Here is a 15,270-nt window from a genome sequence, read left to right as displayed (position 1 = left end):
TATTTAGGAAGTTCACAATGAAACAATGCTCGGTGGACCATCAACATAAAAATCACTACTGAACTAGTGCTAGTTTTCAGTTAAAAATGTTTAGTACTCACTCTGCTAAAAGAAAAATACAATTGCAAAGCCTTTCAGAGAATCACAGAATAGTTTGGGTAGGAAGAGACCATTTAAAGCCCATCTAGTAGCAATGAACATCTTCAGCCAGACCAGGCTGCTCAGAGTCCTGTCCAACCTGACCTTCAATGTTTCCAGGGATGGGGCACCTACCACCTCTCTGTGCAATCTGTTTCAGTGTTTTACCACCGTCATTGTAAAAACATCTTCCTTATATCTAACCTAAATTAACTCTCTTTTACTTTCAAACCTTGTCCTATCACAACAGGCCCTGCAAAAAATTTTGTCCTATCTTTCTTATAGGCCCCTTTAGGTACTGGTGGCCCCAGTCTGGTTTCCATGGAGCCTTCTCCTCTCCAGGCTAAACAACTCTAGCTATCTCAGCCTGTCCTCACAGGAATGGTGCTCCATCTCTCTGATCGTCTTTGTGGCCCTTCTCTGGACTTGCTCCAAGGGATCCATGTCCTTTCTCTGCTGATGAGGACTCCACAGCTGGATGCAGAACTCCAGGTGGGGTCTCACCCGAGCAGAGCAGAGAGGTAGATCACCTCCCCTGACCTGCTGGACGTGCTGCTTTTGATCCTTTTTATGGTATGTGCTATGCCATGCTATTACATTAATGAGTCATACAGGATGGAAATGGAATTAAAAGTAATTAGGTGTAATTTTGTCTCATGTGGCAACATGGAGAACACAAAATGCATTTAGTGTTGTTCTCCAGAGAATCTACCTAATTTAATTCCAGTGAGAAATTATTCTTTGTGTAGACATGGAATAAAAATTTGCTTTTTTCTTCAATGGGAAAGCCAACAGGCTTCCTCAGAACATTTTCACATGGCTTTTTAGAGGCCTATGTTGTGCAAGACTGTGGCCTGTGTTACATGCCATGGACATATGAAGCCGTCCTGTAGTAAAATGCAGCGGTGGCCAGAAGAGCTGCCAGTGACTCCTGCTGCTGTCCTTGCCTGAGTGTCTGAAACCTGCATGAGAAGCTCCAGAGGTGGGAAGGGGACTGACATCCTCGGTCACGGCACGTGCAAGCGCCGCATGTGGCTGCCAGCTCCTGAGGGCACACACAGCAGCACCGGCATCCTCTGGCCCAGGCCTCAGGGAGCAGCTGGGAGCACGCGGGCCACGGCTGGGAGCCCTCAGCCACTGCTGGGAGCCCTCAGTCACTGCTGGGAGCCCTCAGTCACTGCTGGGAGCCCTCAGTCACTGCTGGGAGCCCTCAGCCACTTCTGGGAGCCCTCAGTCACTGCTGGGAGGCATCAGCTACTGCTGGGCAGGGGTCTCTGCCAGGGAACCGCTCTTAACACAGAAATCAGCAGATCTTCATCACATAGAACGTGTTTATAACGTAGCTATTTGTTCGCTAGGTTAGGGCTGCCAACTTTACATTGCTTAATACAGCACCTTTGGAGTTCTACCATCCAGAGCTCAATCTGCATGAGCATCTCCCAGATCAAAGACTCCATGTTCCCGTCGCCTTGTCTCTGTGCCTCAGAGAAAGTGAGTTTACATAATGCCCATCTTATCAAACAGTATTTTGAGTTAATAGATATAAAGAGAAGGCAAATAATTTAATTTCTAAACTCCAGAATTGGTAGGTAATTACCCAGCTGATACACTTCAGCAGTCCACAAGCTGCACTCAAACCATATGGGTGAAGATCCGAATCTAGAAATGTTTCATTATCCTCTAGTTCAGCTAAGTTCATTCTCAGGTTCATTTCAGGGCTTAGCACCTGATGACATATTCTATTTTAATTAATTCCTTAAGCCATCACTGTCAAGAGGAAGAAACTAGGTCAGCTGAAAATTAAATTAAATCACTGTTACACAGAAGTGGCTTTGCAGAAGAGGAGAGGAACAATTTAACACTGCTTGGTTTGGTGTGCATTTTATATGTCACAATGGACAAGCAACTCTGCCTTCCAGAGCACCCAGCTTTTCTTTCACAGAATCACAGAATAAACTCATTTGGAAAAGGCAATTTCTTCACTTCATACCTGGATTTCTTGCTGTTGGCTATTTTAGGTTCTACCTGGAGCACAACTGCAAAACTAAAGATCATGTGGCAATGGTCAAGGCTTGCAGTCATGAAGAGGAGGTCACAGCTACTGCAGAGAACGTGTACCTGTGGTGGGACAGGGCATCTCCCTGTGTGGTGGGAGGATGTTGTTGAATGATCTCCAACAGAAAAACTGGACTATTCTCATCTGCTAAATTACAAAATGTCTTAAGCAAACACAAATGCACATAAATTCCTTTAATCACCATATTTTTCTGAAATAACATTACTGCACTTTAATTTCAACTTCGATTTCTTTTTCTTGATTCTGGTTTGGTTGGGGTTTTTTTTCTTTTTAAGGTGAATTATATCTGCATTATTTCTTAAATAAGCTACTGCTATTTGAAATCAAGCTACATTTCCTTCAGTGTTTTTAATTTTATAAATGGTGTGATCCAGATCTTTCTGTAAAACAAAGTAAGTCTTAAATAATTTAAGCATCTCTTTTCTGAAATACATCCATTTCCTGGAAGAATTTTTCTCAATTTCATGCCTTCTTAGGAAGGAGATAAAACAGAGAAAACTATTTTATTATTCTATTCACAGTTTTATAAAAGCAGGAGAAAATGTGCAACAATAATAGTCTTCATTATATTGCAGGCACATACTAAGAAAAATCTGCAATTATGTGATTTGTCCTCTTCACATCCTTTTCAGCTCAAAAGAAGCTAAAAATAAAACAAAATAGGGGGACACATTTCTTATTCCAAATTGATTTGAAAGATGTTGTATTTGTAGTCAGTCTGAAGACTGCTTGGCTTCAGTTACCATTTCTCACAAAAAGTTGATGGCTTTAGTATAGGCACCTGCTCTGACATTGAATTTGTCCTTTCCCTGACTGGAGGACAGTTTACTCCAACTCTTCAGCAGTTGTGCCCCAAAGGCAGTGGACAAAATGGCAACAGCACAAGCCAGGTCTGAAAAAGGCTGGTACTGCCTGTAGGGAGCAGACTGAATGTGGTGTTGCTGCTCTTCCTGAAGGAAATGATCTGTGATGCAAAGAGGATGTAACTCTGTGGCAGTGACACCGTAGTCTGCATGGCATGTGTTCTTCTGATAAAGCGCCACCATTCCTGTAAATTAAATTGGGAGCACACTTACACTATCATCCCTACAGACCTTCCCAGGTGCGTTAGTCAGAGAAACTTAGTGATGTACACCTTTACTTCACCTGATCCTATCAAGTTACTTATTAGACAGAGGAGAATGAGTTGAAGTGAGTGTGATCATGCTGAAATGCAAATTAGTTTTCCAAAAAATGTTGCTACTTAGTATTTCTTTGCTCTGTCATAGGTGAAGGAGACAGCAATATACAGATGTGACACAGAACTAAGTCTGAATGTAAACAACTGGTCATGGATCTCCATGAAGCCTGTCATGATGTGACTGAAGTAGGATCATGTTACTGGCTTGTACAACTCCAGCACTCCGCGGAATGGATGGATGGTGATCAGCCCCTTCCAGCCTCCAGCTCTGCACAGGGGATGCAGTCATATACAGTCACTAACTTAAGCAGATACAGAACTGCACCCCAGATTGTAAGATGCTTTTTTCTTGGGTGGGTGCAATGACATTGTGCCTTGGTATTGTCCTACTCAAAACACCTAGAAAGGTGTGAGGAGCAATGCCTATGTCTGTGCTTGAGACTGAGCACACACTGTCCCCTGCCACAGGACCGCACCTCAGAGAAGCTGTGTCTACCCTCAGCAGTGGGGGGCTGTGGCTGCACAGCTGCACTGCAGTTACAACATGTAAGACTGTACAAGTGCCATGTGAACACTTTCTAATGATCACATTAAAGCAGGACAGAAATAAGTCAGGTTCCTGGGAAATTACAGAATCACAGAATCCTCAAGGATGGAAGATACCTTCAGGATCATACAGTCCAACCATTAACCCTAAATCACTTTTACACCATATCCCTAAGTGACATATCCAGATGCCTTTGTGGGCTTTCAGAAATGGTGACTCTGCCATCCTTCTGGGCAACTTTCTCCAGTACTTAACTACTCTCTCAGTATCCAATCTGAAACTCTCTTGGCTCAAGTTAAGGCCCGTTCTTCTCAAACTTGCAAGTGGGTCACAGCATAAGAGACTGACCTTCACCTCACTGTAACTTCCTTTCAGATAAATAACCTCTGCTTGTCCAGACTAAACAACCCCAGTTGCCTCAGCCTCTCCAGGACCGGTCCAAAATTTCAACAAGTTTCAGTGGTTTTCCAGGGCACAACCACTGAATGTTCTGGAGCAGGGAATCTATACAGGAATTTGCTCCACTCCTCTTTTAAGGAGCTCCCATGGAAAGGCTTCCTGGGTCTATGCTGATCAGAGACAGTTAAACCAGGTGTCATCCAGACCAGCTACAAGGTAAATCCAAGAAAATGCAGGCCACTTTGCCATCATGCAGGGTCTGTATACCACAAAACATGACTGCAATCCAGAACATTTATCCATGCTCACATTGCACACCTCAGCTGTTTACACCAATAGATGTCTTTTGTCTTGTGCAATGCATATGAAGCTCTGAAACCCACATTTGGTTTAAAGCCCTCTTCAGTAACAGTAAAATATAAATCAGTTTATAACTTTATGCTCCAGATGATCTAAAGCCTAATTATTCTGAGGTATTTGCTAAGAGAAATTCAATTAGGTCTCACTGATGCCAGTGGAGTTATGCTGCCCCTCAATGAACATAAGCAGAAAGATGAGCAGGCTCATGGTATTTCATAGCAGAGAAAGGCTCATATACTATCATGCTGTATTATTTAGCATACTACATCTGACCTCTAATGTCTGTTAACACATATGACTACTTATTTCCTGATGATTTTGGAAATCAAAGCTCAATTAAATCTAGGGTTTAGACTGAGTTTTTATGTATTCTATCACAAAAGATAGAACAGTAAAAAACACATTTCTAACATATAAACTAGCATATTCAAATCCCATCAGGTGAAGGTGCTCATCATTGGGTGCATTCCTTTTCTAAGCAGATACAACTTTTGGCATGCCCATCTTTTTATATCACCTATTTAGAATCTCCACCAAGAACTAACAAAAACCCTAATATACTGCTAAACATAAACCAAAAGAAAATACTTTCCTGCTAGAAATGACATAAATAAACAAAATTGAAAGATGACAGAATCACTGCACTTACTATGTGTCGTGCTGCGAACACTCCGTCAACTATTGCACAACAGAAGGCTGCTACAACACCAAAGCTGATAAACACGATGGAGGCCACCAGCTGAGAAGAGAAAAACAGATTGAGCAATCTTTTCAGTATAATTCCTTAAATAAAACAATTACACTAGTTTTTCTAGTATTCTGAAACGATGGTTCCTGCTGCTGTAATTCACTTTAGATCAGTGTGTCAGGGTGACAGTCATACACTAGTAAAAAGGCAGAAATTCTTGATGCTGAGTTGACAGACCATCAAGCCTACTAGAAAAGTTTAAATCTTCCAAGTGAAAATTAGGTCAGCTGCAAGAGTTAAATTCAATGGTGATTTCTTCCAAATCAATTTACTTAATAAAACAGCAGTGCTTCCACAGGGACATGGTAAAAAGTCATCTTCCTGTTGGCTTACATAAATCTTTGGAGCTTTACTACATGGTGGTATTTCACATCAATAGATAAAGGCAGCTGTAGTAAGTTAATAACTAGCTTGTGAATGATCAGAAATCTTTTGTCATCCCAAATAGCTTATGCCACAACAAAATCAGAGATTCAGACGACCTGTGGAAGGGCTGGGATATGCTGCCTTGGCCCCCATCCTTGTTGGTGTTTCCAGCCTGGCCCTCAGTTTCAGAGTGGACAGAGCAGAGCACAGCAGAGCTCAGTGAGCGTCCCAGCTACAGCACAGACAGAACAATGTCTTCATCAACCTACTAGCCATAGCTTCAGATCTTGTTCTTCCTCCCAAAGTGCTTAATTCATTAAGCACTATTAATTCTCTCTCAACAGGACTGCACATGGTGCACTGCTGGAGCACAGCCCTGGCACAAGCAGTGGTGGTATGGAGGGCTTGGGGGAAAAGGCTGTGCAGGTTGGGCTTGCTGAGCCCCCTGATCTCTGTGCTGCAGCTCTGACAGCAACTGCAGGGCTACAACAACCCCAGACTCCATGAGCTCCTGCCCAATTCACTCTGGAGAGAGCAACAGGACTTGGAAAGAATGTGGAATGCATTTCACCAGGGATGAGGCAGTGTGCTGCTGGCACACACTTCTGAGGTGACACTGGCTTCTTCTGAGGTCACATCTGAAGGGTGCAATGCTGTGAGCCAGGTGAGATGAAGCCCTGAAAGACAAACTGTACACTTGGCAAGGTGCTCCCTAGGTTTGCTAGCCCCAATGCCATCAGATGAGGGAAAGAACCTGACAGTCCTTCCTCTCCCAGATTAGAGCATTTTGTGATGTTAAACTCTGCAGCCTGAGTTTGAAGGAGTGAGTTCCTGCAGGTGAAACTAATGTGCACTATCTGGCTATGCTTTTTAATGTAATGTAATGTATACCTCTCATGTCTCTGACCTTTCTCAGCCAAAGTCCCAAGAGGAACCCTTTGAAACATCCTTTATGTTGATTTTAATTTACAACTGTATTAAGTTATAATTAATAACAACAACAGATTATAAAAAATTCTTGAAAACTGACAGAACAGCATTCTTTTTTTGATAGGGCACATGGAAAAGGGATTCAGTTAAGAATGTGGAACCTTTTTGTTATTTACTAGTTATTAAATGCTCCTTCAGACCATGTATTCCTGAAATGCCCAGATACAGATTACAAAAATTGTATCCATACAGTTTGTATATCCTTTTGCCTACATAAAATCTGCATTACCTAGATGCCATTTTCACAAATTTGTAAGGCATCACCAACTCACTTGAAAAATGGACTCTTTAGCTTGTGTTAGGTTAAGAACAGTACAATGTCAATGGTGCTTCCAGGGGATGCAGCATTGTTGATTTTCTCAAAAATATTTATATTGGTTAGGTAAGAAACTACAACCATATAAGCCCACGGCTTAGATGCACAGATCAAAGCAGTATCACCCACTTGGAGGTAAGAGCTCTTGGAGAATTCACAAAAAGTACAGCTTAAAAGCAGAAGAATCACAATGCTTACTGACATACTCCTTTAATCTCCCCTTAGCTCATGTCTCATGCAATCAGAGATGAGCCAGCACTGCCATAGGGATTGCTGTGGAATTGGAATCCTCAGCATGGGGAGAAAAGGGGCACACACAAATGTGGCTGAGGTAGATGGTACTGGTTGATCTTGGGAGCTTGCTGCATTCCCCCTGCAGCCAGCTCCATCCTGCTGAAACCCTAGGAAAACACTGTTGGCTGCATCACCCTTCAACCTCTGCTATCCCATGGCTCTCCAGGGTGGAAGGTCATGTCCCATGAATGGTTGTCTAAAGATCTTGGCATTCAATTCACCAGATTGAGAAGGCTGTGGACTCCTATCACTGCAGAGTAGTGGGCTGTGCTGCCCTGTGGCACCTGCATTTGCTACAGATCCTGGTCTCTTTATTTGAAAAAGCAGCAGTGTTTAAAAGTTCTGATTAAGCCATTATTGTCTGATACCTCTATCTTGTTTTTCAAGTCATAGCAGTCAATCAAATAATTAGTGGGCTAAGCCAGGTGTTTCCAAATTGCCTGAGCTCAAGATGAATTTACTGGAAGCTGACCTCAAGGTGGCTTTTCATTTCACACATGAACAATTTATTGATGATCTACAATCCCCAAACCAATATTTTCCACTCATTGAGATAGCTTAAATCACCTAATGAGTGCGCTGGCCTTTCAGTTTCACCATATAGCCTTAGGAGACCACATAAAAAGGTGCTGTAAATCACAGTATAGAAAGGAGCTACAGAAAAAAGCTAAGGAGCTTTGCACTTCTCAGTCATGTTAGAGATCATCTATGCTTCCAAGGAATTGTGTGCAAGTCAAAGGTTTACAGCCAGAGCCTGCTGTTCTTATCCATAACTACTAGTAACTACTTCAGTGAGCAGTCCCTTTAGAATCAGCTTCATTTCTTGACCGAAGTAATATTTATCATGATGCCTAAGTGGCAGAATATGACACTGAGGGCTTTTTATGACTGAAATTGCCTTATATATATTTGTACAAAAGAAGTGATAATACAAGAGCACCACTAAAATATTCCTTAAAATAAAATTACAGATTTATATTCTCTCTCAAATCTCTCATTGCTTATTAAGAATAACATAAAAACATAAAAAAAACCAAGTACAAAGTTAATTACTTCTGAAAATTGCCAGGACAACCAAATGAAGAGCTGTTGTAAATTCAAGAGCTAATTTTCCTAAGTAGTAGGTGATTGGTGGAGCAGTGAGTTCACAAGCCTAGGACTGTCTAGAAAGAGAAAAAATGCAGTTCATTTAAAGATAGAGAATGTTTGCTGACAGGTAAAAGAAATGACACTTTAAAGAAAATAAATACTGATCCATCACATCGTCTTATCTCCATTTTCAACAGCATTATGTTTTGTCAGGACAGCTATTCATTATTTATAGCAATATATCTGAACAGTTATTCAAGAAACAGTTTTGCTTTTGCTATTCCATTGGTGTGCAGCAAGGCTTCTCTACAGCTGTTGCCATCAGAACATGTTTACTCCTGGTTCTTGTATAGAATACAATAATCTGATTATTTACAAGGGAGCCATAAAACCAGCTATTAAACACTGGAAACTGTACTGTGTGGGCCTAACAATCAAACTCAAAAGGCAGTTGTTTAACAGAGGGGTTTTAGCAAAAGGGAGAACAAAACAGCACATGGAATGAGGGAGTTTTGTACACAGTATTAACTAAAGAGCTGTAATCTATCTTCAGTTGTGTCACAGAACTATGAAAACACACTAAAAAGTAAAACTAGTGAAAGGCTGGACTGCTAAATTCTTGCATACTGCCTTCTTTCAGAAAAGACATGCATTTTTTCTCAGAATTCACCTGTCTTGGACAACCTCCTGTCCTTCAGCAGGCATACCACACCACTGCCTGCACTGTCACCCTCCTGCACAAGTGCGACTAGTGAAGGCAACAGGGGACACACAGTGGCCAGAGATGCTGGTCACAGACTCTTGTTCAGCTGCCAGAAATGCACCTGGCACAGGCAGTTGGCAGCTAAGTATCCCACAAGGATTCCCCTAAGAGTTGGCCAGAGAGCAGACCCAAGAGGATTTTTGAGTTTGATGAAGCCAGCCAAGCTGCAGGCACACTCTCATGTACACACTGCACACAAACACTGCACCTCAGGTCCCCAGGCACACTCTGTGCTGAACGACACACTGATGGTGCCACATCCCTAGTGTGACACACAGAGACCTGCAGCCAACGTTTGCCAGCAGACCCACAGAAAAACACATTGCTCCTCAGCAGAAGCACATGCTGGCTACAGGCTGGCACCTCTCTGGCTGTTTCAAATATCTCTGTGGAATACTTCTGGGAGCTAGCCAGACTCTCAATTCTGGCACATCCCTGCTTTCCTCACGATTCAAATTTAGCCTCTACCTGTCCTCAACCAAAGAGCACAACTTCTCCACTAATGACAGTCATTTCTAGCACCAGATGCTGTGTGAGATGCTTCATTCTCTTGATTTAGACCAAGTAGATCTGAGACTGAAAAATGCATGGATTTTTGTTTTCAAAATCACCTCGGTACTGGATGCAACTTACATTACATCTAACAGACTCACTTTCCTCATGCTAAATGGCTACTTCTGCATTGCACAGCCTCCACTGTCTCTAAGCATTGAGCTGTTCATCAAGACTCCCTGGGATTCTTTTCCAGGCAGAAAAGGAATCGGAATTATCCTGACTGATGTAAATTGACAACCTCTGTCATTCAATATTTTTTGCTCTAGAAAGTTAAGTCTTTGCAAAAGAGTGTGTCAGTGCTATGCCACAGGTTTGTAAAGTCCTTTTTTATTCCCAGACAGGTTCAAGTATTTGGAAAAGAAATGCATGGGGCAGTTTGTTGTTCCTTAGGCTGCCCCTAACATTCCATAACCCAAATTACAGTTTAATTTTGTGAGCCTTTTTACTGGTTTGATTTCCCCATGTCCTCAAGATCAGAATTGTAGGCTTAAATAAATCTGCTGCACTTTTTCAATGGGGATAATGATGTAAGAGTAGAAGTTTACAAAAACTCACATCACAAATCCAAAACAGAGAATGATTTTTCACCCTGGTGCAACCAGGGAGCTGGAACAACCAATCTCAGCCAGGAGCTGCATCTGTTACCATGGTACCTCAGCAGGTCTATAGATTAATAGCCTGCAAAATTAAGACAATTAAACTCATTGCATTGCATTGTATTTCAGATGCTGCTGTCAACTAAGCACTGCCTGTCTTGTGAAATGTGCCTGTAAATAAGTACTTTAATTGTGAATTAATTTTCGCTAATTTGGAATGCCCTCTCCTGTGTGGCTGCTTCTCACACAACAACCAATTCTTTTTCCTGCCCTTAGGACAGATGTTTTGCTGCTGTGATGAAAATGAAGCATAGGCAAGACTCCTACAGTTTTCACAACTGAGCTAATTAGGAAGTTTCTCACTAACCAGGTAATATGCTCCACAGTTTATGGCCTGTCAACATATTCTTTCCATAGGCTGGTTCTTAAATAATGGCATGGCTGTAATTGAGGCTCTGCTGGAGGGTCTGGAGGGTTGTCACACCACAGGAGATGGGATTACATCACGTTCGTTATTCATTAATGCCAATTCCAGTCATAGCTGTGCACCGGTTACAATCACAAGAATTCGTAATGATGAAAGACTTTCATGACTGCCCAAACTATGCATTCTAGTTCCCAAAGGAACCCTACAGAAAAAGCTGGAGAGGGACTTTTTATATGGGCCATGTAGTGAGAGGACAAGGGGGAATGGCTTCAAACTGAAAAAGGGAAAATTTAGATTAGGTATGAGGAAGAAATTCCTTACTGTGAAGGTGGTGAGGCACTGGAATAGGTTGCCCAGAAAACCTGTGGATGTCACATCCCTGGAATTGTCCAAAGCCAGGCTGGATGGGGTTTGAGCAACTTGGCCTAGCAGAAGGTATGCTTGTCCATGGCAGGGGGGCTGGAACTAGGTGATCTTCTTTTTAAGGTCCTTCCAACATAACCCATCCTGTGACTCTATGATTGTGTTGTCATATGTTTAGATTAAGTCTCATCCTTACATCAAGTGACCAAGTTAGAAACCTATGGCCTTTTCACAGTATAATCACCGTTGAATTCAGCAAGTCCAGTCATATTATTCAATATTATCAGCAAATAATATTGTTCAATATTATCAGCAAAACCAAAGATCTTAGATTCAGATTTCCTTCCCTCTCTCTGTTGCTAATAGCATCTCAGGGCATAGACTTGAGCCTGTGTGATTGCTTGCTCACTGCCAACTCAAAGGGCATTTTCTTCTCCAGTCCTCAGTTTGATTCCCTGCTGTCCAGGCCTTTCTCCTGCTCTCTGTCCCAAAGGGCTGCATCCCTTCATCCCAGCTCCTGTGCCCACCCAAACAGGAACTACTTATTCTCTCAAATGAGTTAAATCAGAACACTGCAGAGAGAGATGAGCACTAGATTCAGTGCAAATGAGAAGGTAACACCATGTAGCCATGACAGAAGGGAAGGAGGCAGAAGTGCTGACAGCAACTAATAGATTGTTTCACCTGTTCTGTGTAATTTACAGTCCTAGGGATTATCAAAGTAAAAGCTATGTTTTAGCTGTAATGAATAAATCATAAGGACTGGCGTTATTTTGTTGTTTGTGGTCAAGAAGACTTTTGTTTTACTGCCTGTGAAGAAGTCTGCTGTTTCCCAATATCGTGTCAGGGATAATTAGGAAAAATAGCAACATGAAAAGGCCAGTTGGTGTAACACAGGCAGGAGAAAAGTCCCATGAGACATTTAAGCAACGTCACATGCATAAAAAGGTCGAATTAATTAGATAAACAAAGGGGAAAGAATACAGAAACCACATGAGAGTTATAAATTATTATGCCAAAGAGAAAAAACAAGATCAAAATCCACTTTCAAAATCAAAGTGACATTTTCATTTGGAAAATTTATCTTTTTTCTTCCCTGCCCTACATCCTGAAGGGCAAAATTGTGAAAGGCAGGATTTGCAACATCTTTTGTTACACCTTAGGTAGTCACAGTTAATTTTTATCATACATAGGCATGTAAAAAAGTAGGCACATTGCTTTCTCTTTTTCTCTTCCAGTGGTACTGCTGCTCAACTTTTGTTGATAATTCATCACTTAGGCTACACACAATGGCAAGGAACTGCAGAAGTATCCAAGCATGGGAAATGTGCAACAGGGTGACTGAGCAGTCCTGGCTCTCCCCCAGCCCAAGCAGGTTTATGCAGCACAGTTGAGTAAGAAAAGAAAGGGTGTAGGAATGTTCCTCACTCAGGGTCACTAAATGTGGTGGTGTTCACAGGGGTCCCAGGATAAGGGAAGAGATGAGAATCTTGACTCCATGTTTCAGAAGGTTGATTTATTATTATATATATTATATTAAAATAAAATTAAATACTATGTTTTGCGGAGATAAACAAAACTCTACAACTTTTGTGAAAGTTGTAAAGCCAGTATGTTTATTACAGTGCTAGACGCATGTGGGAATCGTTCTCCTAAAATGACATGCGTACCTCTGGGAACTCTAGATCTCTTTTTATCTCCCTCTCAGATACATATGCATGCAATTTCACAATAGGTTCATACATATTCATTCTACTGATTTCGGTGACACTTGCTACTAATTCTTCAGAAAGAACTCCTGGGTCAGGTTGCCCTGCTCTGTGTGCCTCCCCTCTCCCCCCTTATCTCTTGTCTTTCGGCTGAAGCAGTCCCTCCAAGCACAGGCCCTTCAAGAGAACAGGCAGTCAGACTAACAGCAAGCTACAGACTTAACTCAAAGATGTACATTCTACTTAAATCAAAATGGATTTCTACCTTGGAAAATTTCCACTCTGCCTCAACTAAACTATACTAAAAGAATAGAAGAAAGGATTTCATCAAAAGGCTAGATGAATAGCAAGGAATGGAAAGGAAAGGAATGATAAAATCTTGTGACTGCTCACAACCTCGACAAAGGTGGCTGTCGGTCATCAAGTAAAAACAACTTCACATGCTGGGTAAACAATTCTCCAAATCACATTCCAAAGCAGCAAAACATGGAGAAGCTGAGGCTTCTCAGCTTCTCAGGAGAAAAGATCCTAACGAAAGAATTTTCCATAAAATATGCCTGTGACAAAAGGGAGCACAGGTCCTTAGCCTGCTTATTCCAGCTCCTAAAGGCACACACAGACGTCTTTAGGACAGGGACTACTTTACTGATCAGATAAACAGACTGCTCAAGTTGCTGGGAACTCTCCTTGTGCCACTTGCTGTGGCCGTTTGTTATGGAGATGGGGGAACTGAGCATCTGAGCACACTGACACAGGCCCAGGGTTGTGTGATGGCTGTGCTGGGTCCCACGGCAGGAGGGCTCACCCACGGCAGGAGGGCTCACCCAGGACAGGAGGGCTCACCCACGGCAGGAGGGTTCACCCATGTCAGGAGGGCTCACCCAGGACAGGAGGGCTCACCCACGGCAGGAGGGCTCACCCACGGCAGGAGGGCTCACCCAGGACAGGAGGGCTCACCCATGGCAGGAGGGCTCACCCATGGCAGGAGGGCTCACCCAGGACAGGAGGGCTCCACGGACAGGAGGGCTCACCCAGGACAGGAGGGCTCACCCACGGCAGGAGGGCTCACCCATGACAGGAGGGCTCACCCAGCCAGCTTTGCTTGCTATTTCCCTTTAGGGCACAAAAGCCCATAGTTCAATACTGTCCCTAGAAAAGTAGCATGGAAACATTTTGCCTTAACATTGTACTGTCCAAATAAAAGCTTGTATGCTAGCTCTAATAGTTCCCTGATCTAGGTCTCTCTGTTGCTTTCACCCTTTAGAAATGTTCTCTTGAGCATTAATCTTTAACTTGTGCCAAGGCATTTGCTTTATGCTTTCTGTAATTCATCTTGTCTTTTTTTCTAACTTGAAGAACACACGAAAATACAGTTTCTGTGAAAAACATTCTATGAAATAAAGACAAATTTTCCCATATTTTTATCTTCAAGCAATGAAAGATTGGTAGGAATTAAATCAATAGCCATTACAAAACATGAAACAAAATTACTGGGAAAGGTTAGCTGATTAATACATTCTTCCTTCTCTCATAATCTAATATCAGCTACAAAACCAGACTTAGAATAGCTAGGAAATTATTTCAAATTGTTTTAGCAAAGCAAATCTATACTGGAATGACCAATCTACAGAATAAAAAACCCATATCAAGCAGTTTCTGTGCACTTAAGGATTTGAAACTGGAGTCACCATTACATTGCAATCAGAGAATGAATATGATTTATGTGTAAATGAACACATATTAAATTCAAGATAATTCATTCACTGATGAGTAAAATGCTTGTCTTGATTCAGTTAAAAATGCCACCACTGATGATGCACTATCAGGTCTCCTGAGATTTTGGTAGAATCTGAGACTTCACTGTACTCCAGCAAATATTATTAAAACTATTAAAAAAATATTAGATGGAAATGTACTAGCTTTACATTTTCTAAGACAAGAAACAGAAGGAAACCCAAAAAAAGGAAGCTTTTACCCCGGTGCAGAGTTAGCTTTATTATCTATAGTGCTCTTTTAAGCCTTCACAACATCCAGCAATCCCAGACCATCCTGGTAACCATTAATGCAGTTCCTGATTTCCTACTAGCAGCAGCAGCACATCTCAGCTTTACTCAACTCATTCAAACAGCACTGCTGTATTTTGTCCCAAGTTTGAAATGATCCAACCCCCCTACTGGCTGACCTTCTTATTTCAGGGAGGTGCAGTGCATATGCTCTGTGTTTTCATTCCTTTTAGAGAGTTTTTTTTTAAATAGCTGCTCTACTTTTCTTCCAGCCCATTAAATCAGGTGTGTGATCAGCCCCCTTTCCTCTGTTTCAGACTCCTATTTTTATGTAGGGCAGCACTGGGGCT

General features: G+C 42.0%; 1 protein-coding gene across 1 annotated transcript in view; it reads right to left on the bottom strand.

Moving 5' to 3' along the window:
• The window catches only part of TMEM255B (transmembrane protein 255B), a 68,486-nt gene that overhangs the window by 33,365 nt on the left and 19,851 nt on the right, over nucleotides 1-15,270 (bottom strand). The window contains exon 4 of the mRNA XM_030953880.1: nucleotides 5,351-5,440. Coding sequence (XP_030809740.1) covers nucleotides 5,351-5,440 — 90 coding nt within the window. The remainder of the gene's footprint in view (nucleotides 1-5,350; nucleotides 5,441-15,270) is intronic.

This window comes from Camarhynchus parvulus, chromosome 1, assembly GCF_901933205.1.
Source record: "Camarhynchus parvulus chromosome 1, STF_HiC, whole genome shotgun sequence".
Taxonomy (NCBI): domain Eukaryota; kingdom Metazoa; phylum Chordata; class Aves; order Passeriformes; family Thraupidae; genus Camarhynchus; species Camarhynchus parvulus.
The sequence above is the reverse complement of the archived record's forward strand: the minus strand, read 5'-3'. Positions and strand labels throughout refer to the sequence as shown.